The 27,408-nt window shown below is 34.9% G+C and overlaps 1 protein-coding gene across 2 annotated transcripts; it reads right to left on the bottom strand.

The window, feature by feature from the left end:
• Positions 1 to 22,865: 22,865 nt before the first annotated feature.
• LOC109014588 (GEM-like protein 6) lies at positions 22,866 to 25,285 on the bottom strand. Of its 2 annotated transcripts, none has more exons than XM_018997098.2 (4): positions 25,058 to 25,285; positions 24,874 to 24,954; positions 24,500 to 24,771; positions 22,866 to 23,345 (listed from the first exon to the last, which is right to left on the bottom strand). In XM_018997098.2, exons 1-4 carry the CDS (start codon positions 25,191 to 25,193, stop codon positions 23,145 to 23,147), a joined length of 690 nt encoding a protein of 229 aa, XP_018852643.2. In that variant the 5' UTR covers positions 25,194 to 25,285; the 3' UTR covers positions 22,866 to 23,144. The 2 variants fall into 2 exon arrangements, with proteins under 2 accessions (XP_018852643.2, XP_018852644.2); XM_018997099.2 differs by having other exon boundaries at positions 22,866 to 23,342.
• Between the last annotated feature and the right edge of the window lie 2,123 nt (positions 25,286 to 27,408).

The following is a 27,408-nucleotide window of genomic DNA, read 5'->3' as shown; positions in this document are numbered from 1 at the left end:
ATGCTGGTTGAAATGATTTTGTGCTGGTTGATAATAATTAGTGTTAGTCAAAAAAATAATTTGTCTTGGTCTTAAGATGTGATTGTGAGAACCATTTGGGGTAGAGTGTGAGATGGAGAACACTTTGAGGCCAGGTGATGTGAGAGCACTCTCATTGAATTATATAAATGCAAATCCAATAGGGTGTTTGGCTAATAGAGTCTCAAAATATGTTATATTGGATTATGTAAATGCAAAAGTGACTGACTTTTTACTATAGTAAATTAGTTCTTATGATCAAAGTTGATAGTCATTATAGCATGACCAAAAGGACAAAAAAAACATTTATTTTCTTGTGTATGTTATGTGTTCGTTTTCAATTAATGGTAGAACATTATTATTAACCTCTAGCTCTTAATTTAGAAAAAAAAAATTAATAGCAAAAATTATTAGGAAAAAAAATTATTATTAAATTAATAATATTTTATTATTACTTTGGATTCGCAAGTTTTTAGTAGAAGATATACTTGATTTGGGAAGAGTAATACTGAGTTTTATATAATGTAGTTATAATGTTGGCACTAGAAGTTTTTTTTAGGACTATAATATTATTACTAATTAACATATAATTGGTAAAATGCTAAATTATGATAAAATTAAATAAATTAAAAATTAAAAAAATAAATTAATATTATTTTTTTATTACATAAAAAATAAATAAATAATCCAATGTGGAGATTGAATGTGAATGAAATTGGTAAAGGTAAATTTATGTCATATTAGCTAAAACTTAGGTTTGATTTTAGTTATTCCAATGAGAGTGCTCTAATCCAATGCCGAGAGTATGGTTACCGCATCTTGTACAAGAAGTGCACCTGCCGTAGTAAGCTATTTTTTACTTTTCATATTATAGCAATGGCAGCAGCTCTATAGTCTTATTTCATTTTCTTGTTTGGATATGAAATATGTGGTTTTACAAAACACTAGTTACTAATTTTAGGTTTTAGTTCTTTTACTCATATAAAAAAAAAAAAAACAGAGCACTAACAATGAGAAATGATATTTCCGGATCTTCTGCACAGACTGAGATAAGTGCAGACTGGGGATATGGACTTGTACTTCAACCATAGAGAGTATCATGTCACTACCATTGGTATGTTGATTTAAATATGACAATCATATTATGAATTTGGTGTATACAAAACATTAACAATTAGAAATAACATTTGTAGTCGAGGAGTGTGTAAGCGCCGTGACATCCCTTTGAAAAAAATGAGTAAATACGGAATCCATATGAATAATAACTAATTTATGTAATAATAGACTCCACTTTTTTAAAAGAATTGTGTGATGCTTGCGTACTTCACAATTGTATATAGCATTACACAGTAACAATATCCCATGCTAATTTTATGCAAATAGTCTTAGCGCTAAAAGGCAATGGGTATTATGCGTGCTTAATGATATTTTTTAACTTAATTATCTCTTTCTATATAAGTAATCTCATTAACTATAATAGCTATTGCCTTATGGTGTTATGACTAAGTAAAAATTTTGATCACTATGGGCTATGATGTGAGAACTTAAAAGTTGAGAAGATTTGCTAGACTACTGATGAGTGATGGCCAGTAGGCGCCAATAAATATCAAAGATTAGAGGTGAGGTTGATGTCTGATCATTTCAAGGATATAATTATTCTTTGGCATTGTTAAGCATTCAATTTACATAACATTCTGAGTTATTGTCTATATATTATCTGGAAAGTTTGTTTTATGCAGTTCTAACATTATTGAGATTTTGTAATGATTGTAATATTAGTTCAAGATTATTGAAGCTAAGTTTTAGGGGTTAAAAGCTTTTATAAAGAAAAATATGGAAAATAAATGGAAAGATTATTGTTAGAGGGCATTATTGTAATATGCATAACTTATGACGGTATATTCATCAATTGTATGTTAGTATATATATAGTGGAACAATAATGAATACAGTGTGAGGTTTAGTAGACCAAACTGTTTTCCCTCTGGAGTGGGTTTTCTCCATGTTTCACAACATGGTATCAAAGCGTGCTTGTGGTTTATTACAAATTTGTTGATTCCATTTTGCAAGTTTGATTTCGTTCGATCTGTTGCATACATTATAAAAAAAAGAGTTGTTGTCGTCAATTAGTGGTGGTTGTTTGACGGCTTTTGTGCCATCAGTTGTCAATTGCTAGGGGCTGGTTGTGGTTGCCAAACCTTTCTATGGTGGCTAGTGGTAGGCCTGTGCATAATGGGCTTTGGCCCGCACCGTCCGAAGCACCCGATTTGTCCAATCCGTATAAAGACAGGTTCATCGGATCAAAGTTGAATATCGGGTTTAGAATTATGAACCCGTCGAAACCATGAAAGTGAAACCGAAACTTGCGAAAATTACTTGAGCTTTCTCCACTGCGAAACCCTACCCTCTGTGATCTCTTCTACCCACTGCGAAACCCTACCCTCTGTGAATCTCTTCTCCCCACTGTGAAACCCTACCCTCTGTCGCCCTCTTCAGCTTCTCTCCACTTCGTTTCATGCCGAGCACCACCAAGTTCCAACGCCTTGCCACTGGTAATCTCTCTCTCACTCTCTCTCTCTCTCTCTCTCTCTCTAAGATCTAACGTGTGTCCATGTTTCATTCTGGTAAGTACTCTGGATTAATCCCGCCCATATGAGCAACCCTTTGTTTGTCAAAAAAATACGGCATCCCCATCTTAATTTAATCAATGCGTAGCCTAAATGCAACATTGTTTATGGGTATATTTTTATTTTAATTATTTTGTTAGATGAATTCAATGCAAGTGACATCCTCCCCTGTTAATTATTTTTTATTTGATTGTTTAATTACCCTCAAGTTAATCCCTATCAATTAGTGGCTACTCCTTAGTTTAGCATTACCCTCAAGTTATCCTCAAGTTAGATCACATGCAATGAATTCCACATTCAAATATGAACAAGATAACATTGAAAAGTACATTGGTTTGAGGATAACTCGATTCCCATTTTTCGCGCAAAAGGAAAAGTTATACTTGTTAGGAATTGAGTATTCAACAATAGAGTAACAGTACTCAAGTAGTATGCCTGCATAAATTCCAACATATTAGACATTTCAATCTGCTAGCTAGCTGAATGCACAAGGAAATGTTAAGAGACTTGATCATTCTATTGGCCTCATGCAAAACCAGCAGAACTGTGAGTAATTCTTAACCATTTGATTGGAAAAATAACCTCCAAGTACTGGTGAACACTGACAGAACTCATGCAGCATGATTAGTAGTTCATTTTGGATGTTTTGACATTAAGGTTTTTCTTGGTAAAAGCATTAAGCAGCACCTGTGTACAACTTTCTGTGGTTGTGATTAACACACTTGATAACATTTATATCATATTATAGTATTAACTTGGCCAGATTTTAAATCTAATGTTCACTGTTCATATATGGTGACTGCATGCTAGACATGAATGATTATTGTGCGGGTAAGCTATATAATAATATACAAGTTATTTTTTTGTTTAAACTATATATATATATATATATATATATATAATATTGCCTAGAGTTGAAGGCTATGGTTGCTTGAAAGGTATTCTTGAGAATGCCTTTTGGAATTTGCATTGCATTAATAGTTGATATTTTAAATCTAGCATATTAATTCCCAAGGGGGGCCTATTTTATTGCTTGTATATTTCACTCGTATCAGGTTATTTAACCATGTTAACAAACTAATTACTTAAAAAGAAACTGATAGATCAGGACGTTTGATTCCTTTTATTCATATTTTCCCACACCCTGATACCTACCAGAGCAGAAAGTCATGGCAATTGTCAAGTATGTGGATTGTGGAGTCTGCTGTCACCATTGGCAAGAAAGATAATGATCCTGCTCTTGATCTGTACGTTCTAGGATTTTCCGTTCTTCTAAAATTCTCATAATCTTCTAAATAGAGGGCTTTTGATTTGATCACTGCATCTCCAAACAATGCATTAACCGTATCTGAACCACTATCTTAAATGACCATGAGTGTTTAGAAGGTTATTGAGAATTTCTATCAACTTTTTTGGTTCAACGTTGACGAGGAGTAACTCAAGGCTTATGGTCTACATGATGGTATGATTTTCATTTTCACTCATTTGTTAGAGAAACTAAACCACTTTGTGTTGCCTTGAATTATTTGATGTGCTACATGATGGTATGGTTCTCTTGTTTCTGGTGTGCAGGTATACCAATTTTTTTTTTTTTTTTGGTTCTTCACAAGAGTGGCATTTTATTGTAGACCAATACATGTTTGTCTTTAGGTATAGTTTTGCAACAGCTCTTACTTTGGGTTCTGTAGCACTTTGTAGGCCTTCTCGTCAAGGACATTTTATATAGATCCATGTTGCAGGGTAGAAGGTTTCATTAAACTAATTAACAAGATCTTGGTATATTTCATGATTTGCAGGAAAAAGAAAGTTATTTCCTGTGTAATATAGTGAATATTTAGCTAAAACTAGACTGGTACTAAATCTTGGCCTTTGTTTTTGCAGAGAACATTATGGAGTAATATTGGAGCAGCAAACTTGAGCAGCAAACTTGATGGGCTGTTATCATATCATGTACCTCTGTATTAACTTCAGTTTCACTCTGTATTATGTACCAAACTGAATTGAGTTTTGTAATAGATAGTTTGGACTAATTTAGATTAAAAAACAAAAAAAAAAAAAAACCAAAAACCAAAAACCCGACCCGACCCGACCCATACAGTAACGGGTCGGGTCGGGTCGGGTCGGTTTGGCGCGTGAACTGTAGCGGGTCAGGTACAGACCCGGTGGGAGTTGATCGGGTTGCAGCCCTAGCTAGTGGTGTGGCGATGCTGTTGGGAGTGGCCGAAAAGAACTTCTCATGCGAACCACTCAAATTCATGCTATTTTCTATATTTTTCGTCATCTTATTTAGTATTAGTTGCCAGATTTGAGGTCATTGTTGTCCTCTATGCCTCTTGGTAAGTAGTTTTTGGTCACCAGAAAGGTCACCTATCACCTCCAACGATGAAGCTGAGGGAGTGTTTGATTCCTGTGCTAAGCTATTCAACCTTGGAGCATGGACGCCCTTAACCTGGAGTAAGTATTTGCCTCTATTTGGAATAGCATCTATTTCATAACGAGAATAAGGTAATCCATAACCCACTTATTCTTTTTTAAGACCAACTATTCGGCTTTAATGACAGTTTCAATTAGGCCAGTTCAAACCCGAAACAGTTCGGTTTGGTTGCAGTAATCACTCAGTAGACTATTGTTGGGATTTTCATGGTAGACCATTTGAGTCTGCTAATCAGGTCATTTTTCAAGATACTACCTCTTTATCAGCTAGCTCCAACTCACCTCCAAATTCAAATGTGATTAGCATACCGAAGGATGAGTATGCTCAGCTTTTTTCTCACACACAGGCTCTTTCATCTTCCACAACTAATCTTGCTCAATCAGGTATAACGTCCACATGTTTTATGTCATCCAGTCAGGATCCATGGATCATCGATTCAGAAGTTATGAACATATGACCAGTTTGTCTTTTTTCATTTTTTAATTTAGATACTATGAAATATTTAAAGAGTGTTATTCTTGATAATAGTTCTCTAGCTAAGGTTACAAGCGTTGGATCCACTAAGCTCGGTGACTCTATATTCTTGTCATGTGTTCTATATGATCATGACTTTCCCTTTAGTTTATTGTCCGTTAGTAAGATAACTCAAAATCTCTAATGTTCAGTGACTTTTTACCCATCTTTTTGTATTTTTCAAGATCTCAAGATAGGGAAGAATATTGGTATGGGGCATGAAGTTGGCAGCCTGTATTATCTTGATTTCAAACATTCACCCACTTGAGCTCTCACATCCTCCTCATCATCCGTTTTTGAATGGCATTGTCGCATTGGTCATCCTTCCCTTTTGAAACGTTAGGTTAGGAATCTTGGAAATGTATCTTAGTTTCCTTGTGAAGTGTGTTAACTTAACAAACATCATTGTGTCTTTTGTGCCTGAGTTGATAATCGAGTCTCGAGTCCTTTTAAATTGATTCACTCTAATTTATAGAGACCAATCACTATTGAATCAAATAAATTTCAGTATTTCGTTTCACTTATGGATGATTATTCTCGTATGACATGATTGTTTTTTTATGAAGGCAAGATCTGATTTTTTTTTTCCATATTCCAAATCCTTTGGAAATAAATTAAACTCAATTTGGACTAAAAATTCAAGTTTTACGTTATGATAATGCCAAAGAATATCGATCCAATTTCTTTGCTATTTACCTAAGTAATAAATGAATTGTTCATCAAATCTCATGTTTTTATACCACCCAATAGAACTGGATGGTTGAACGCAAAAATCATCATTCGCTAGATGTAACCCATGCACTTTTACTTCACATGCATGTTCCTAAAAGTTTTTGGAGTGATGGCATCGTCATTGATTGTCACATTATCAACGCATGCCTTCATCCATCCTTGAGGTGCCTCTCCTTTTTCCATCTTGTTCCCTACATCTCCTTCATTTTCTCTTCCACCAAAAGTATTTGGGTGTATTTGTTATATTCATAACCTTGGTCTAGGCTTTGATAAGCTTGATCCACCTGCTACAAAATGTATTTTTGCTAGTTATTTCTGGACTAAAAAAAGATATCACTACTACAATCTCATTCTTATATGCTACTTCACTAGTACTAATGTCATGTTCTTTTAGTCCATACCTTATTTCTCAAACACATCTATGATTGGTGAACGTGATCTTCTACCACTACCTACTCTTACCCATCCTTCCTCACCCTCACCCACTCTTCCCTAGCGCCTTCCACTGTTCCACTACAACTTGGTAAACAACCTACTGGCTGTAAATGAGTGTATATAGTCAAATTTCATCTTAATGGTTCTATGGAACATCTAACAGCCCGCTTGGTTGCTAAGGGTTACAATCAAATTTATGACATTGATTACAATGAGACATTCTCCCTAGTTGCCAAAATTTCTTCTACTCGAGTGTTGATCTCTCTTGCCCCTAATATACATGGCAACTTGCATGAGGAAGTTTATTTGGAGCAACCACTTGGGTTTGTTGCTTAGGGAAAGTGTGGAGGTGTTGTATGCAAGTTAGAAAATGCACTATATGGTTTGAAGAAATCCCCTCAAGCATGGTCTGGAAGGTTTTCTAATGTTTATTGGCACTTGATCTTCATATATGTGAAACAGATACTTCAATATTTCAGCTACACAGTGAATCATATTATATTTTGTTGGTTGTATATGTGGATGCCATTATAATTACTGGGAGTGATTCACCTAGCATTTGAAGGCTAAAATACTTTTTGTATTATCTGTTTCAGACAACGGATTTGGGCAAGTTTAGATATTTCCTTGGGATTAATGTTGGTAGATCTAAAGAGGGTATTAGCATATTTTAGAGAAAATATGTTCTTGTCCTTTTGGAAGTAACCGACTTGTTGGGTGTATGACCTATTGACACCCTATGGATCTGAATCATAAACTCTTGAAAGAATAAGGGAAGTCGTTTGAAAATCCAGGTAGATATTGACGACTTGTTGAAAAATTGAATTATCTTACTATCACTAGACTTGACATCTCTTATGTAGTGAGTCTAGTGAGTTAATTTCTGGAAACACTCAAGGTCTCAAATTGGATGTTGTAGTCCATATTCTTCATTATCTTAAGCAAGCTCCTAACCTTGGTTTGTTGTACATGACATATGAACAAGTTAGAGTTGAAGCCTTTTCAGATGCTAATTGGTCAGGGTCTCATTTTATAGAAGATCTACTATTGGATATTGTACCTTAGTGGGAGGTAATTTAGTTACATGGAATAGTAAAAAACAAATAGTAGTAGCTCGTTCTAGTGCATAAGCTGAATACAAAGCAATGGCTTACACTTCTAGTGAGTTGACAGGGTTGTAATACTTCTTCAAAAGATTGGATTTTCAACTCCCATTCTGCTTTAATTATTTTGTAGTAATCAAGTTGTAGTGCATATTGCTTCTAATCATGTGTTCCATGAGAGGAATAAACATATAGAAATTGATTATCACTTCATTCCAGATAAAATATTGAGTGGTGACATTTTTACACATTTTGTGAAATCTTCTAATCAACTTAGTACATGACATTGTTAGTACTTTGTATATACTAAATTCATAAGTTGAATATCATAATTAAATAAACATACAATAGTGATGACGCAACACTCTCTAGGTTCGAAGTACAAGTCTACATTCTTCAACTTCAGCTGTGTCCCTCCTTATGTGGAAAAAGATTGTTGGACTCGTCCATGTGCAAGTTCATGGCTATATCATAAACTCAATGAAGGTTGATGTCAATGTCACTCTATGAATGTAACTCGTCGAGTGCCTCTATGTATAGGTCTAGGTGGTTGTGACGCGTGCTAATTAGATGGTAGATGTCTCTTGCACACTAGTAAATTTAGATAGTATTACTCACTCTATGAGCCTTAGCATGAATTTTCTCTCTCAATGCACAATGGAAATGGATTGTTATTCATTCTTTATCATTTTGATCCCACTCAAGATCATCAATAACAACATCTCATTGTCCAGACCAAGCCTGCAAATCATTGGGCTAAGGTTCAAGGCCCATATCGTAGACCATCATCATCTTTCATGAAGCTGCCTTGCAGGAGTTCTGCTACTTACCAATCAAATTGCTAGTTGATTTGAAAGGCTTCAACATCACTCGTGCTAGTTACTCAATAAACAAGCTTGCAAATAGATTTTCCTTTTTGGTTATATCATCAACCTTACCAATTTAAGAAACTTATCCTTTTTTTCTAGTTTGAGATATTGATTAATCATACTTAATAGAGCTTATATATTAACTAATAATTTTATACTTGTGCATGAAATAAATTGTTTGGAAAAATACAATTTTCCTTAATGAATACCTCTTTCTCAGATATTATCTCCAGAGAAACTTTTTGCTTTGTATACCGCGTGGTCCAGATCCACAGAATGATGTCTAGATTAAACACCTCTATCCAATGAGATGACATGTTTTCAGTTTGAGTAATAAGGTACAAGCCCAAAATGTACAAGTGTCTTGTACAAGTATTTTGCAAAAATGTGTTTCTTATTAAGAAAAAAGATGAGTTTTTCACACTTTTCCATTGTAGAATTTACTCCTTTTTTTTTTAATAAAAGGTTTGCATGAGACTTGTGTATTTGGAGATTGTATATATAATTTCTCTTTCAGGTCTTTACCTCGAAAATGAAGGGGCAATGCCTATGATCACATGTGAGGCATTACCAAGGGAAAAAAGAGAGGTGAGAGAACATGTTTTGTATCAAGGACAAGGATAACAGGTTCCATTTGTGTGCAAGGAATCCACTTGTACCCACACAAAAAAATCAATGAAACTTTTTCTCCAACCCTCTTTGAAAAATTCTCATTTCAACATCCAAACAAGTTCTTAGAATTCTAATTCTAAAATCCTTGCAAATGCGTGGGAGATTCATGACACCTAAATTTATGAGTTTCATACTATTTATTGAACATTGAATGATATTCATAAGATTCATATAGGCATCAATAAATGTTGAGACTCAATTCACTTTTTATGCTTCTATTGCTTTTAGGGGATGTTTGGAAACAAATCTCATATCATCTCATTTCCTTCCTAAACATCATTCAAATACAAATATTTTCAAACTAATCATTACAACTTTTTCAACCTAATCATTAATTTTTCTAAATTTTTAAACAAAAAAAAAAAATAACTCAACTTTTTCAAATCTCAAAATAAAATAATATTAAAAAAATTCTCTATACAGTATGCACTTTAGGACTCCCCACGCACGGCTAGAAACTAATTGTTTCATTAATAGTGAAAACATTGTCGTTCTATTAAATGGAGTAAAACACATGAAACAATCAGGCCCAAAATCAGATTTTCAATTTCTACTTCATACCTCAGAGATCTCTATTCTTTTCAAAATAATCGAGACTGTAGTCCCCTTTAGATGGGACCATTGTCGCCTTCATCAGTGCGAGACCCTCCCCTTCCTCATCTTGAAGCCTTCGTCCCCTTCCTCAGGTTGACGTTAGCCCCTTCCTCAGAAAGGTAAATTTTTCAGTGGAAGCATACACTTCTTTGAGATTCTAGAATCATAAGTTTTTCAGTGGAGGCTATAATTTTTGCTCTTTATGTTATCTGTAATTTTGATATTCTGGTTGGTTGCTTGGAAAATGGGGTGGGGGGAGCGAATGTGTAACAGCCCGCTAGAAATTCATTGGTGGAATTTCTATTGACTTTAGGAATCTCGTGAAAACCCCATAAGCTTTTATGAATCGACCAATTGCATAGATTTTAGTCTGTCAACATAGTCAATGTTATCACTCACTATGGTGCTAGAAATATGAGTTTTATTTATTTGAGGTGGTTAGAAGTGTCATAATACATTATGGTCTACGCCATTAGACTCAGTGGATTATTTAGGATTTTATGGCGCAATAGCCTATTTTCATAATTCCGGACGAAACGTCTGTTGGAAATTGTGAAATTTTTAGGGGCAGTTCGAGGTTGAATTTTGGTAAAAAATTTTCACCATAGGTTAATGTGAGTATTTAGAATTTTTTAGTACTAATTTTATTATGTATTTTTTGGAGTGAATAGTAACCTCGATGAGCGCACCCAGTACAGTGTTTTCAAAATCACAGTGTGAAATGTCCAAATTAGGTTGTAGGAGTTTTATTTGGACACTTGGTAAGATCTTAGCCACACATAGTGAATAGTATTAGACACTTTGCACCATGAGGAACCATTAGATGGTTTTGTGAAGGAAGTCAAGGTGTGAGATCATGCTACTTAAGCAAAACTTTGTTTCATCTGCTCAACCAAATTGTGCCAAATCAAAAGGGGCTTCAATCCTAGTAAAACCCTAAATGGTGGGAATCCAATTGAAAGCCCAAAAACTTGGTTGAAACCGAAACCCTAAACGGTTTTTCCAAACCCTAAAGTTGGCCTCTAAACCCTTTCTAATCCGATTTCTAGCATTGTGTTTAATCACTTGATTAAATTACTTCCATATGCTATTAATCCTTCAAATTTGTGTTAGAACATCATTATCCAACCTTGCTAACCTTGAAAAATTGATTGGGCCAAGTGATATTGGATTTAGGCTTGATAGCAACCAAAACCCTCTTTAAACTCCAAAATTTAGGCCCATTCGGTTTAGGCCTACGAAATTGACCACATTAACATTGCTTCATGGCTAAGTTTTGTACCCCCACTTGGCTGGTCAGATCTTTACAAGAAGGGCCTAGAAGGTTCTTGCAATACAAAGCTAAAGGGCCACCTCACTCTTTCACTCTTACACTCCACCTTGTGAAAAGATCTTGGACTGATTTTTATGAGAAGAAAAGGCCAACACTCAACCTTTCCTTTCAGTCCTATCACTTCCCATAACTTGTGTAAGAGGCTCTTCAGTCCATTTCCCATGAAAAACAACTCTCCTTTACACTTTTCCTTCATAGAACACAAAAGACACTCTCGGACAGTTTTTCTTACCTCTTTTGAATGCCTGTTTCGAAGCTTTTAAATCACTACTTTCAGTTTCTTGTGATCACACTTGAGTTTTGTCTCGAAGCGCGAAGATCGAGGTAAGTTAGCTTTTAACTTACTATCAGTTTAATGTGTATGAGTGATAAGTAAGGGAACTAAAGTGTATGTATGCATGTTATCATATGTGTCATGCCAAGTCATTACATATTTATCTGTTACACAGAATTTATTCTGTTATGAATTATTCATCTGTTACACAAGATATTATGTCACGTATTGCTATACATTGCAAGTATGTCATGTTAAGTATGCCATCTGTTACATGTATTTCATGTCACGTAATATTTACTATCACATGTTACGCCATGTTAAGAAATGTTATTTGTTATATGGTATTCTATGTTACGAAATATTGCATGTTACAAGTATGCCATGTTATAAAATATTTTCTGTTACATATATGTCTCGAGGTATGTCATGTCTATCGTCTTAGTTCATGTCACGTTATGTTACGTAAGGACTTTTGTCTTTTATGTCACGTTCATGTTACGTCACGTTACGAAATGTTATGTATGCCAGTTAAGTTATTCATGTAAATCACGACCCTAAGCGCTAGGATGGGGTAATATCCTAGTGGAACTCCTTTGTTCACGCTGGAGTGTCTAAATAGGTGTGAAATTCTCTAGGTTGACGAAGTACGGTCAACAGGTTGTGAATGGAGCCTAATTAGTTGGTCACCGGAGTGCGCCAGGCACTAACGCCGATGGTGCCATACATTATGTTACGTGTGTCTACAGCAAGTATGGCATAAACAGATAAGTCATGGGGGCCACAACAATTGTGGAGCATGAAGTATGGGGCCACAACAACTGTAGAGCATACACTATATGAGACACAACAATTGTGACACGTAGAATACGTGGGGCCACAACAACTATGGAGTACGTATTAACGCACTCACAGCTGGTATAGACACCTGTGATGTGATGCGGTAATTGGCAGGGACACACGGCTCAAGGGGACCTGTGTAGCACCTATATGGTCACTTTAATGATTAAGTCTATTGAATAAGATTCCAAGTTCAAGTCATGTTTCACGTTATATTATGTTCAAATTTACGTTCACGCAATCATGGTAATCCCATGAGACAAGAATATGTTTCAAGTTCATATTATGTTATGTTCACGTTTACGTTATATTTCAAGTTCACATTTATGTTATGTCATGCTCAGGTTCATGTTATGTTTCAAGTTCATGTTCAAATTATGCATGTTCACATTCATGCTATGTTTCAAGTCCATGTTATGTTTCAAGTTCACGTTCATGTTATGTTTCAAGTCTATGTTATGTTTCAAGTCACGTTTACGCTAAGCTTCAGTTTCAGTTTAAGTTATGCCAGTTATGTTATGTTGTATGTCCAGTTATGCTATGATTACTTATGATTTGATTATGCATTCATGTTTTTACTGCCATGCATGCATCAATAACCTGTGTAGAAGTTTCTTGTTAACTTGCTGAGATTTGTAATCAAATCTCACTGTGGTAGTCTCAACTACCATTCCCCCCGAATGGTAGATTTTGTTACAGGATCTGAAGGAGAATCGAGAATCGACCAACTAGAAATGATCGACTAAACAATGGTGTGACGTAGATGGTAATACAGTAGTTACCTCATTACTATTTGTATTTGTGGTGTTCAATCTCCAACACTCTTTTGATCACAACTATTTTGGACTAGTGTAGTGATCTCAGTTGTTTAGTACGTCATTATGTATGAAGTATGTTTTACGTATTTTGGATATTTCAGTTTGGTGCATAGTATTGGTAAAGAAAAAAAAATTATCCGCTACGAATATTGCATAATGCTAGATGCATGTTAAGAATATTGCATCTTATATGTCATGAACGGGGGCAGGTAACCTTGTGTTGCATGTCTCGACGCTTCAAATGTCCATCTGATCCCAAACGGAATTTGGGGGCGTCACAGAATGGACGTGTAATTTTTTTCCCACCAAATGTTTGTTTTTAGGTGCACTTGGAAATGTCAATTGTTTCCTAAACTAGAAATGCAAGCTTGTCGAGTCCGCTTGGAGTTTAGTGCTTCACACACACAAGTGAACTAGTACGTATATATATATATATACATATATATATATATATACATATACTGAACAATATCCATGTTTTTAGCAAGGTTCTTAACAGATGATCTCTTCCTTGATTTTACTCCAATTAGGGTTACTAAAGCGAAAGTGGACCAAATGTTGCAACTAGTGACCAAATTATATAACCATGCTCTATTTATCTCTTCTCATTTTTTCCTGCATGCAACACGTGTCAAAATGGGGTGAGAAGTAGAACTATTCTTATGAAAGTATTTTGTTGGAGAAACTTTATCTATACATTTTTCAATTTTGTATCAAATCAAAAGACCTTCATAGGACATCAAATGGTGGACATGTCATTGTCTGCAATATATTTGAATGCCATGTGCTTTTTTCCATAATCCTCTTATGACATTTTATTGTATACATGGAGGTGTCTGTGAAAGACACTAATACTGATGAGATTTTGTAGGCTGGAGGTCCTTTTGGGTCATGCAAGAATGTAGTTGTTTCTACTTTGCATGTATTGGAGACTGACAATTCTAATCTCACGTTAGTTGCTATGATCAAGATCAATGGAAGATTAAGTTTGTGTTAAGGACTTTTTTGTATCTTGTTAATAGGTTTATATGCTTTGTTAAGTTTTTTAGTGTTTGAGTTCAATATAATCCAATTGTGTACTAGAGTATTGACCTATAATGTGTCTCAAACAGTTTAAAATGAGTTAAATGGAAGATAGCATTTTTGCTTGAAGAGTTTCATCTAACTGTTTGGCTTTCAACTATGAGATTGTTGTTTGTATATTATTAGATAATTCAATTTGTGACACTTAAATTTGTAAGTGTCATTTAGATTTGTATAATGGTTGGGACTGATCTAACATGCACCATGCACCACATTCTCAAATGGAAAAATCACTCCTCTATAATACAATTCAATACATATTGTACATTCAGAATTCACATTTACATTGAGTTACATTTATTACATTTAGGTACTACAAAGATTCTCATAGTGGCATGTTGCCAACCTACAGAATGCACCATCAAATTACAAAATTACATGCTCAAAATTCTCAAAATGCAACAATCGATCATCAATGCACAAAATTACATGCTCTCAATTATCCTCATCAGCACCATTATGTTGAAAGTTCACCTACAATGTGTAAAAACGATAAATAAAACCTTGAGCACTATTATGCAAATAAAAAATGCATGGAACTTCAACATACATGTGTATTAACATCAATACATCCTCCAAAAGTGAGTTTGCTAAATTTCAATTCATAAAATATATATAAAAAAAAAAAAAGGGAAGAAGAAAGAAAATCAATATTCAATAAAAACTTTGCATAAATTGTATGATAAAGAAATTGAATACATTTTTCCTCTTTCTCTTTCGACTAGGCTCGGTCTATTTACTTTTCCTTTTTGCAACTTTCTTTATTGAAGGTACCTTCTTCTTTGATGGGGGCCTTCCTTTGCCTCTAACAACGTGAGGACTCAACACTTGTTTGGAATTTCCAGTTTCAACATCAATGCCTCGCAATTGTGGGCTGGGGCTTTGTTTTAGTGTAAATCAAGTTCATTGCATATAACTTCTATTTCATATCCAGTGAATTTTCTTCACTTTCTGCTACATTTGGGTCTAGTTCGTAGCATATCTTTATAAAATTAGTGTACCTACCAGCAATTGATTTACTACTTTGAATAAGAGTATATCTACATTTAATGTCCTTCTTCCACCTATCCATAATATACTTTTCTAGCACAACTCGGACAACCCTTACGGGGAAAATTTCAAGATACTTAGAATTTATCTCATCTCAAATAGTCCGTACATACACTTTACCTCGCACTCTTCTTCATTGAAGTATGCTTGATAAGTAACTCATTTAATACAGTCTTCAATTTTCCTTTGGTCATTAACTCGATATGTTGTAATCACCCTTTCTGTTTTGATGAGAACACAATGAGAATAGATAATCTTTATTATTTCAGCTTGTACTTCATTAAACTTATAATTAGTGTACACTTCTTGAAATTTCTTCTCCATAGGTAAATGGGAAATACATGGGATTGTACAGTTTAATAAGTGAAAGTCTGCTGCCATCTCATTCTCTACTTTTTTCCTAAGTGCATTGTCAAGTTGATCAACCAACTCTTTTAACACGGTTCCCGAATGTACAAATCCATCAAAAAATGTATTCATGCTCTCACTCATTTGAGTTGTACTCATCTCAATCCAGATTATATCTTTTAGATATACAGGAACCTAAAACATTCACTTACTATATAGATTTTGAAGCCATAAATTCTCATGCAAATTGTAAGTGTCAAGAAACACATCCCAAGACTTCTCAAACTCATCACAAGTCTGACAACCATGCACACATTTCTGCAATGCACTCTTCAAACCACATTTGTATTCAGAGTGTGAACCCAACTTCTCTCATAGTTTTCACATTAGGTGTCATAAACAGTATCCATGTCGGGTGTTTGAAAAAACTTTTGCGATAATATTTTTCATGACCCTGTCTTGATTAAATATGATAGCTCTCTCATCCATGCATGTCAACCAAGTTTCAAATAATAAGATAAAGGTTTCAGTATTTTCACTTGATATCAAACTTGCTTCCAAAATTATTGATTGTCCATTGTGGTTAACACTAACAAAAGGGGTAAATGATATATCATATCAATTTGTTAGATATATTGTATCAAATGTGACAACATCCCAAAATACTCATATCCTACTCTACTACGTGCATCAGCCCAAAAAACATTCTCTAATCTTCCACTGTCATCAAAATCCATCAACGAGTAAAATCCATCATTTTTATACTGCATTCTCTCAAAATACTCATGAAGTGTATCAGCATGCCAAGCCTAAGGTGTCAAGCCTTGTCATATAATTTTGTGCATCTTTCAAAATAAATGGAAGATTCTCGTATCCACCAGCCTCGACAGTCAATACATTGAAACTTTTAGTCATACTTATGCCTGCCTTGTTATAAATGTCTAGCTGCCTTTTTATGAAATCATCAATAACTCGATTACATCTAAAAAATATTTCTTTTTTTGGACTTAATCTATGGTTGTGTACATTTTTAACAGTAATTATGCGAAAGACCTCACCAACCAACATTGCATTAATTTTCGTCTTACAATCAGTCTTCATCGTCGGACGTGGTTTAGCAAGGTTGGTAATACAGTTCATTGCCTTACCACCACGAGCACATCCAAGTATTACATATTTAACACTCACATCATCTTCCTTTTTATTTCTTTGGGTCATTGTGTCAAACCTCGACTGTTTTCCATATTTCTTATAGTAGTCAATGAATTCCTCCTTAGTTTTAAAAGACATCCTCGACATCGGCTCTAAAACCCAATCATCATCATTCTCTGACGTTGGCTCTAATGCTGGAACTTCCTCATCAGTATTCTCAAAATGCACAACTAAATTAGTTGGAGTGCCCTCATCTACATGTTTCCCTCCTGAACAATAGGCCCCCTGCATGGATACCATAAAAATTAATATCAGGGATAGGTAAACCCAACTTGACTATATATTATGCTCGCTTAATATATGTACATGAAATTTGGCATTTATGGTCTACATGTTGTTCAAGCAAATCATCTCTCATATTTGGGGTATCCGAATGAGAAATGATTTCAAAAGAAAACAACGATTGCCTAGAGATATGCTTTCTTCCCCTTTCTCCATCTAGTTGTACACAAAGAATACCTATTCGGAGAGGGAAACTACATAAGAAATGGACCTGTGAACCATCTTGATATATTTAAGCACAAGAAAAAATTAAAAGAAAATAAGCATATCAAAAAATATACAAATGTCCAACGTGTACAAGAAACTTACGCCCATAATTTTATTGAGTCATGTTGTTCTTCCTTTTTGTATCGTGGAGGGAAAAAGTGGACAACATGAAGTCATAAGAATGTGCCTATTGCTGCACCTAACTCATAATGATGATCAAGAGAATATAATGCAAACATACATGGATGGTATAGATTCACAACTTCCAAAACCCAACTCATCTATATTTGACAAGAACAAATGTGCATGGGCTTCTAAAACCCAATGCAATTCTTGAACCGATGAGTTACATTCTTTACATTTCAAAACAAGCTGAGCAACAACTACTTAAAAAATCTAAGCAATTTTTAGGTTTATTTTTAAGATTAAGACTTTGACACAATTTGACTACATAGTGGCAGTGAAAACCCTGGAAGTGCAAATTGTATAGAAGCTACTAATCCTGCCAGTACTCAATAGGAAATAGTGAAATATAAGCAAAATACAAGAAAATAAATAGATTCCTTACGTGATCAGTGGTGAAGGAGGCCGGCGGTGGTGGAGGAGGCCAGTGATGGTGGAGAGAGAAAAAGATTGCCACTCCATTGGACACAGATTGAAGATAGGAGGGCAATTTTTTTTTTCGAGAAGTGTGACGACTAAGACTTTCTAAGCTTTTGTGTGATTTTTTATTTATTTTTTTATCATAAGCCCATGAGAGTTTCGGCCTTTATAGGAAATTGGGATTTTAAAGCCCAATGGAATTAGGGCTCACACCCAACTCAAGATTTTTATATACCACGTGTCATCCAATAGAGCTATGTTCTGGACTTGATGAATCTAGATGGAAATAAGAGAAGAGAGGAGAGAAGGATCTAGGGTTTGACTTACACGCCTACCATAGGAAGATCAACCATTTTCTTGCCATGTGTCATGCATGCATGAAGGAAGAATCTTTGTGACACTTGTCACTATGGGAAAGAAATTATAGAACGGAATGATTAGGTTATGGAAAAGTGGAACCTAGGGAAGGCCAAGAGGCCATGGACGGCAACTATGAAGAAAGGAGGTTTGTCTTTTTTCCATGTGTCATACATGCATAAAGGTAGGTAAAAAGTTGTCTTGGAAAAGAGCAAGATCAAGGTTGGAAGAAAGGCTTACACGCCTAGGGCTTCTAGAAGAAAAATATTATGTAAGAACATCTTAAGGTGGATGGCTAGGGCAATGTTCTTTGGAAAAAAAGGAACAAATCACATGCTTGTATAAAAGTATGGTGAAAGAAAAAGATCTCCTAGAGAAGAGAGGGTCCAGCAACCTATGCGCGCACGCGCACACACACACACACTTCTCACATGTCACTTGGCACTCATGCACACATGTAAGAAATTTAAGAAGATTTGAGTTTAATAAAAGACCTTATAGCCACAAGATACATTGAATCACGACATGAAATGGAGGGCAAAATAGGAAGGGAGTTTCGGTTTTGGAGGAAGAAGGCACCGCATGCATAAAAAAAGTACTTTTGGTTTCCAACACAATCAAATGATGAGCTAGAGGAAGATGTCATAGGATTACATGCCACTTGGCATCCATGCATGACCTTGACTCATGCAAGAAGCTTTTTGAGTGTCTATAAAAGGGAAGGAGCTGAAAACCCTACGACCTTTGGCCATTTTGTACACTACTGATCTTGAGAGTTTCAATTATCTCCATTTCCTCCAAGTTTATATCATTTTTTCACCATCCAAACACTCTCCACAATATTTTCTTCTCACCCAAACATCATTTTAAGAATAATCAAAGTGAGAAGATACTTTCAAGAGGAGAATCTAAAAGGTATGAAGCCAACTTTTTTTTTTTTATACACACACGCACGGCTTCAAGGGAGTCAAGTTTCGGTTTAAGCAAAGTTCATCTAGAACTCATGCTCACATATACAAACTTGAACTAGAGGAGATAGCTCATACCTTTGGAAGATTTTCATAGGAATCTACATTTTCATATATACGGCTAGATTACGGTTTTCCTTCAAGGAAGATGGTTTTAACCTTACTTGCTTTAAAGTTCATAAGCATGCAGATTTGAGGAAAGAGGGTCACAGCCTTAGTGAGTATCACGAGCTAGGGTTTTGTTATAGTCTAGTTTCAAACTCAAGAAAGAAGGGTCCAAATGTATGAAGTCTTTTTCTTGGAAAAAAAGTGTAAAGAGCACTACACTTGAACACATGGGTTAGGGTTTTTCTTGAATAATGATCCTAACTAGTATCACATGTGATTTTTTTAGCTTGCTTGTTATATATACTTTGAATTTTTGTAAGTAAACCTCTAACTTGTACTTGGATATTTTACGTATATGTCATAAGAACTTGTTGGTTGATTCGGTTTTATGTGGTTGTTCATGACTTTGATGTTCTTTCATGGGCTGTGAACTTCTCTTGACAATATTATTTTAAAGCATGATTAAAGTGTTCTATGGAAGGTGTGTATGTTATGAAAAAGGAGTAAGAAGCCATGCTAGGATTTCGATTTGTACTACGATTGTTTGTACATGAATGTTTGTCACTTGGCCCTTTTTAGTATGGTACTAAGTTCAGGAAAATGTTGTCCATGACCACAAAAATGTTTCAACCATCCATGAGTATTCCTTATTAAAGGTTTTGTTCAATGAATTAGAATATTCTAAGTTCATGAAAATTGATTGGAATGCATATTTTCTAAAATAAGAGGTTTCGGCCAACATTATGGATAAAGCATAATCATTGATGTCTTAAACTTAATGAGTTAAGAATGGTTCTTGGTTATGCTAGGATTTGTATGTTTCGGCACTTACATGGAAAATATTGGAATGTATGCTTCTTGATTGATGTGAATGCCTTCAAATTTTTATAAAGGAACATGTTCGCATGTTCTAATATTTTCAAACTGTAACGCGAAATGTATTGCATGCATGGATGTCATATGGTTATAAAGAAGCATTTTGGCATTTCATGTGTATCATGAAAGTTTTAAGTCTCATTGTAATGTCACTTGCATTGGGATTGTAAAAACCCTTTGAAAGGAAAAATAGTCTTTTTTAAAAGTAAAGTTTTATCACGACCCCAAATGCTGGGATGGGGGAATGTCCTATTGGAACTCCTATGTTCTCTCAGGAGTGTTTAAAATGGAGGGCTACCCCCTTGGGTTGGCGATGTACTATCGGCGGATCTCAAATGGTTCCTAAAGGAAAATGACACCAAAGCGGGATAGCACCTAAATCTAGTGGGTGAACATACGGTGAAGGCGAAATGCAAACTTCCATATATGAAAGATAAGACGTAGTCACCTTGATCAAAGTGGCCAATGATTGATGCGGTATCTAGTGGGGAACACACAGTGCATAAGGGAGCCGTGAGGTATCCAATTATATGTTATAAGTCAAGAAAGGCATTGAGCTCATAAGTATGTTAAAAGAACAAGTATGAAAGGAAGAAAGAATGTTTACGAAAGAAACGATTATGAAAGTCATGTTTTAAACGATGTCTTTTTGAAAGGTCAATTGCATAAGTAAAGTCTCATGTCCATGCATTCATTGTTGAGTTTACTTTCATATGCTATATGTTACATGTTATTTGTTTACTTATTGACACTTCTCGAAATCTCACTGTTGCATTTTCTTCACTGTCATTATTCCCCTATTTGGAATGATAGGAGTCATGATAGGAATCCAAGAGGGCGCTAATGATGAAGCGTAAGAGGACAGCACTTCATCCGGAGAGGATCGTGCCTAAAATGGTCTTAGGCCTGACCAAGCCTTCTATTTTGGACCACCTAGAGTCTATTTATTGAGCAATTATTGAGATACTACAAGATATTGAGAAGTTTAAGATATGCCATTATCGTGATAAAGATCGGCATTAGAAAAGTGAGTGAGGCCCAATTCTCCCTCAAGATAAAGACTTATGTTAAGGGAATCACTTTTGGGAAATGACTTTCTATTTAACCATAATGTTTTGGTCCCGTGTTTTGGGAGTTCATTGGAAACTCATAACTACTTTTGATGACTTTGATGGATTTTGAAGTACTCTTGGGATGTTATGTTCTTCGGTACCATGACTATTGTTTTTATTCTATCTTTTGATTTAAGTTGACTTTCTGCAGCGATATATTGCATACTGCTAGTTATCATTAGGTGTATTGTATCTTATTTGTCATGTACGAGAGGCAGATAACCTTGGTATTGCATGTCCCGGCATTTCAGTTTTTGCCAAATCCTAAGCGAGGGTTGAGGGCGCCACAAGAAACAACTCTTTTTTTTGGCTTAAGTTGAGAAGATAGGACAGGGGCAGTATAGTCCTTACATAGAGAAGCACATGCACGCATAGAGGACTGGAAGGGGAGTCTCCATCTGGCATCGTCCATAGCATAACTTTTAAAAAAAATTATATTCTAATAATATTTTAACTTTATAAAATTTTTATTCAACTTTTTCTTTCTAATTTTCCAAAATCCAATAAATACTTAACTCAAATTATCTTACTACTATTCACAAATCATCTTACTATTATTCACAAAATTCTCATCTCATCTCATTTTCTAAGCATCCCGTAAACCCTAAAATTCTGGCAAAAAGGTTCTAAAATTAGATCTTGATGCTATATTTTGGAGCTAAGTTCTTTTATGCAAACTTTCATTTCCTAACACAACAAAGCTCTACAGGTAGAGGCAAGCACTCTCCAAACAAGTGCTTAGAGTTCTGAATCCAAAATCTTTGGAAATGAGTGGGAGAGTCACTACACATAAATTCATGAGTTTCATACTATTTATTGAACATTGAATGATGTTCATAAGATTCATATAGGCATCAATAAATACCATGAGACTCAATTAAATTTTTATGCTTCTCTCACTCTTATCCTAAATCCTAAATTCTATCAAAAAGTTCTGAAAGATCTTGATGCTATATTTTGGAGCTAAGAGCATTCACAATGGTTTTTTTATTTTATCCTTTAAAATACATCATCAAACTTCATTTTTTCTATTTTATATAATGACTTTTACAATATATCATACATCAGCTTATCTATCTTTTCTTCATATCCTTTAAATAATATTTTTTTATTCTTTTTAAATATTTCCTTTCTATCAATAAATTTACAAAAATCCATATATATATTTTTTATATACAATGTAATATAATTAAGTCCTATACACAAAAAATAAAAATCTAAGCCAAATAAAAATTAAAAATAAAATCAAAATATGAAAAATATTTTTTAGAAGAAAATGAAATAGAGGTGTTTTAAATGATGAACAATAAAAAGAATTTACTTACATGGTGAAAATCAAAGTAAAATAAATGAGAGAGTAAATTAAATATAAAAAATAAAAAAATGTTTACATCCGGTACATGTAGCAGGTTACTGTAGCAAATTGTATTTTAGATTTGCTTTTACATAATCGGATGTAACTCTTTTTTTGAGCAATTCCTTAAATAATATACATTTTTTGTATAATACATAAGCAATTGAGAATGCTCTAACACAACAAAGTTTTACACGTAGATCTAGAGGCAAGCACTCATGTCTCGCTACTCCTTAATGTTCAAACTGAGAAAATTATACATACATGTAACTTCATACACAGCATTCTGCCTGATGGAAGTTTTCTTCAATTCCCTGAAAGGATCAGCCAAACGCTTCCTGAGATCGGGTGGCCATACGAATGGCCATTTGAAGATTATGAAAAGCTTTCTCATAGCGTAAGAACCCCATAAACCTATACTCGAAATTATCTTCAGTGACTATTTCTATGTACTTCTGAGCTGTGTTCTCCTCATTCTCACTTCGGCTGGCCCTTTGAATCTTGCTTACAGGTATCACAACCTGCTATATATATTAGACACAAGTACTTCTTTGCATCAATGTGCATGCATAAACTACTTCTGAATTTTAACATACGATATATCTACTTTAATTTTAAGTACATATATACAGTGCATATTGTAACTTAAATTCCAAACCGGCCGGCAGACCGAAGGAACCGATTCGAGGTGTGTCGATCTTCTTTGATGTCAATATATATCTTTCAAGTAGAATGCCGAACAAGCTATGTTTCTTGTTGAATTACTTGTTCAATTAGGAATGCTTAGGGCCGAATGAGATGAGACGAGAATTTTGGAAATAGTAGTAAGATGATTTATGAATAATAGTGAGATAGTTGGAGTTAAGTATTTTTTAGATTTTGAAAAAGGAGAAAGAAAAAGTTGAATAAAAAAATATAATAAATTTAAAATATTGTTAGAATAAAATTTTTTAATATAAATTTTGTATTGAGATTTGAAAAAGTTGAGTTATTTTTTGTCTTTTATTTGAAAGATTGAAAAAATTGTAATGATTAGTAGAATGAGACTTTCCCTATCAGTCCGAGTTGCTAGAGCCAGACCAAGTGTGCAAAACACGACGTTAACAATAAGTTTGAAAAATTTGTAATAATTAGTTTGAGAATATTTATATTTGAGTAATATTTGAAAGTACGTGAGATTTTAAGTCCTCTTCAAGGCATGATAAGATTAAGAACATTAAGGGAGAGGACAATTATTCAAGAAAAGAGTGTCAATGCAAGAAGACACATCTGAATTGATATGAAATAATTGAAGAATTTTTCGCATTTTTGGGTCTTGTAAAATGTGGAATTGTTAGAGATGTGAAAAAAAAAAACTGGTGAGTTTGATCAGATGTTGAAGTGGTCTGGTGCGAAATAGATTCTTAAAAATCGAGAACGGTCTTAAACTGATGCGGTATCAATTTTCATATTTTAAAAATCGGTTCAAACTTAACCAGACCGATATATATATATATATATATTCATAGTTTTTTATATTATATATGATTTTTTATATTATATTATATGTTAAATTACTATTTAATATAACATTAAATTTTAATCTTATTATTCAATTTTATTAATCTTATAATTTTTAATATAATATAATACTCGTTGAGCTATAATGGACAATCGGCATCCGAAATTAATTTCGTACCTTGGATATTGGTGTTGTTGTGAACTGGCGGGAAGGAACAGTTATGGATTTTTCACTACAGAAGGCAACCTTCTCAGTAGATATAAAGAGTAATCCTGCAATAGGACCAGCTGTTGTGGCTAAGTAGCACTGCGAAGCTTTCAACATCTTCTCTCCTTCTCTAATTCCGAAAACCTGACTGAATATATTCTCCTTCCCTCCTCCTTGAATTATCTTTGCCCCCAACTGTAGCTTTCCCTTCACAGTTTCTGACAACTTGGGCCCCAATTTCACTGCGATTTCAAATAACACCAGACACCATCCATTATCATCACATGATGATCTTAGTTTCCCATATGAAATTTGGGTAGAAATTAAAGACCTTTCTTTCTTACCATGCTCACGAATCCTGCATGCAAAGCTGTTATTTTTCTTCCCATGTTTTTCCTTGTGCCGTATCTCTGAACCCCCTTCAGCTGCACTTTCCAGGAAAATTCAATCTCTTTCTTGTATTTGGTTGGAGAGAGAGAGAGAGAGAGAGAGAGAGAGAGAGAGAGAGAGAGAGAGAGAATTGCTTACAGGGTTGGAAAGAGGGAGATGAACTATGATTCAAGATGTTGTGTCCATGTAAAGAAGCGTGCGTCCTCCGCGGCTTTGTGTCATCATATGAATTCACCAACGGACTCTCAACAAACTGATCTGCGTATGTATACATTTTTCAGAAGATTCAACTCTGAATCTCGTTGCCTTTTAGCCTTGAGTCTTTCAATACAAACCTTTTCAAGAGAATGAAGAAAGAGATGGAATCTGTCTTTGAATTTTGGGATATATTCACCTTTCTACATCAACAATGAGTTTTCTGAGATCATTCTTCTTTGTTTCGTGTTGATCAAAGTTCAAACCCCATCATTTTGAATAGTGTGTGAAAAGCAAAACTTCCAGAACAAGTCAAATGTTGCAGTTTCTTGGTAAATTACAAAGAAAATGATACTATGCCGTATCCCCTTTGATGGTTCATGTATTTTATTATTATTTTTTAACTTAATAATTAAGAAAGTGTGTATTAGTATATTGGTGTTTTTTTTTATATTATTTAAAAAATATTAAAAAAATGAAAAAAAAAATATAATTTACAAGTACGCCCACTTTCTCTAGTTTAACCCAAAATTTCAAAGTCAAAGAAATGTTGGCTCAACAGAACCATAAATAGAGCACATATTTCAATTTAAAGAATAATGATAGATACAAATTTAGGTGTGTAAATTTCGAATACTACCTTTGAAAATAGTAGGGTTCATTGTGAAAATGTTTGATTTTTTACATGGGTACCAGATTTCTTCTATTTTTTTAAATAAAGTGCACGAGACTTGCAAACTCTAAAATTATATAAAATTATAAATCATTTTCCTAAATTAAAATAAGTTCGATGATGCAAATTAATTTTCATTGAAAACTATGTAATTTCATATTTTAATGCTTAAATTATAAATTTATAAAAATTAATTAATGTTTGAAACTTAGAATAATGGTCTACTAGGAGTAAACAATCTCCAATAAGAAAAAGAAAAATGTTACTCTCAAGCGCCCCGGGGAACCCCCGAGGCATCGTGTCTGATATGGCATATGTGCAACACTGTTGTTTGCATTTCCCTCGAAAACAAAAGGGGTCGATTGGCCTCCTTTTCCATTTTGCCCATCCCGATGAAAACTACTCTTTTCACTCTGTCTTCATTTCTTTCTCTTCTACATCCACGAAGCCCCATCATCCTCCACGAAGTTGCCGCCCCACAAAGCCGAAGCCCGCCACAGTCCAGTCTTCATCTTCTCCATAGTCAGTCTTCATAGTCTCCACCAACCCACGAACCCTCCTACACATGAACCCACAGTTCTGCAGAGTTACTGTCTTCGTCTTCTACACGAAGCCATAGAGCCACGTATTTGCGAAGTCACGGTTTTGCAATTACCCCCATTTCTTCCAATCATTTCAGAGTTCTTTCGTTCTCTAGAACCCACAAAGCGAACAATAGCTCACACCCAAAAATTAGAGAAGAATTAACAAATGGAAGAAAAAAAAAAGGAATAAAAATCTAGAAAAATTCATGGCGTTTTCGACATCAAGTGGGTCCCTTGTCGAAGCACAAGTGGTTGAGGTACGACGTTTCCCCCCATTTCATGTCACTTATGAGGCCACTATTGATTTCTAGATGCCAACATTTGAAGGAACTTTCAGATAGGACTGGGCAAAATTCTGAAAATTTTGACTCCGCCCGACATCCGCTCCGATTCCGACTCCGATGGAGTCAGAGTGGTCGGATTTCGGAGTCGGAGTTCAAAGTTCGAAGCTACTCGGAAATGAGTTCGGAGTCGGTGTCGGAGTTCGAAGCTTCATGGAGCTCCGACTTCCGACTCCAAAATTTTTTTAAAACACCCAGATGTGAAACGACGTCGTTTTACATTTGGGGTTTTCTTAAAAAAAAAAAATAAACGACGCCATCCCACTTAATGTGGGACAGCGTCGTTTTATGGAACAGAGGGGGCCAAAACGCAAGAGCCCCCCCTTCCCTTCTTCTTCCTTCTTGCGTCTCACGTCTCTGTTCCTTCCTGCGTCTCACGTCTCTGCTCATCTGCGATCTGCTGCCGTGCTGCGTCTCACGTCTATCTCGCGTCTCGCATCTCCGTTGCCGCCGTTCGTCGTTGCTCCTCCGTGCGACTTCAAGCCGAGCTTCAGCATACGGTGAGAGTGACAGGTTCCGAACTTCCGAGCCCTAGAATTAAATTTAGTAGTTTAATTAATTAATTTTATGTAAACGTCTCTCACTCTCTTGTGAATTGATATTTTGTTGTGATTCGTGTGAATTGATTTTGTAAATTGGTAGTAAGGAAGTGTGTTTAATGAAATGTATGATGTGTTTGTAATTTGTTTTGTATGC

The sequence above is a fragment of the Juglans regia genome, chromosome 15 (genome assembly GCF_001411555.2).
Source record: "Juglans regia cultivar Chandler chromosome 15, Walnut 2.0, whole genome shotgun sequence".
Classification (NCBI taxonomy): domain Eukaryota; kingdom Viridiplantae; phylum Streptophyta; class Magnoliopsida; order Fagales; family Juglandaceae; genus Juglans; species Juglans regia.
The sequence above is the reverse complement of the archived record's forward strand: the minus strand, read 5'-3'. Positions and strand labels throughout refer to the sequence as shown.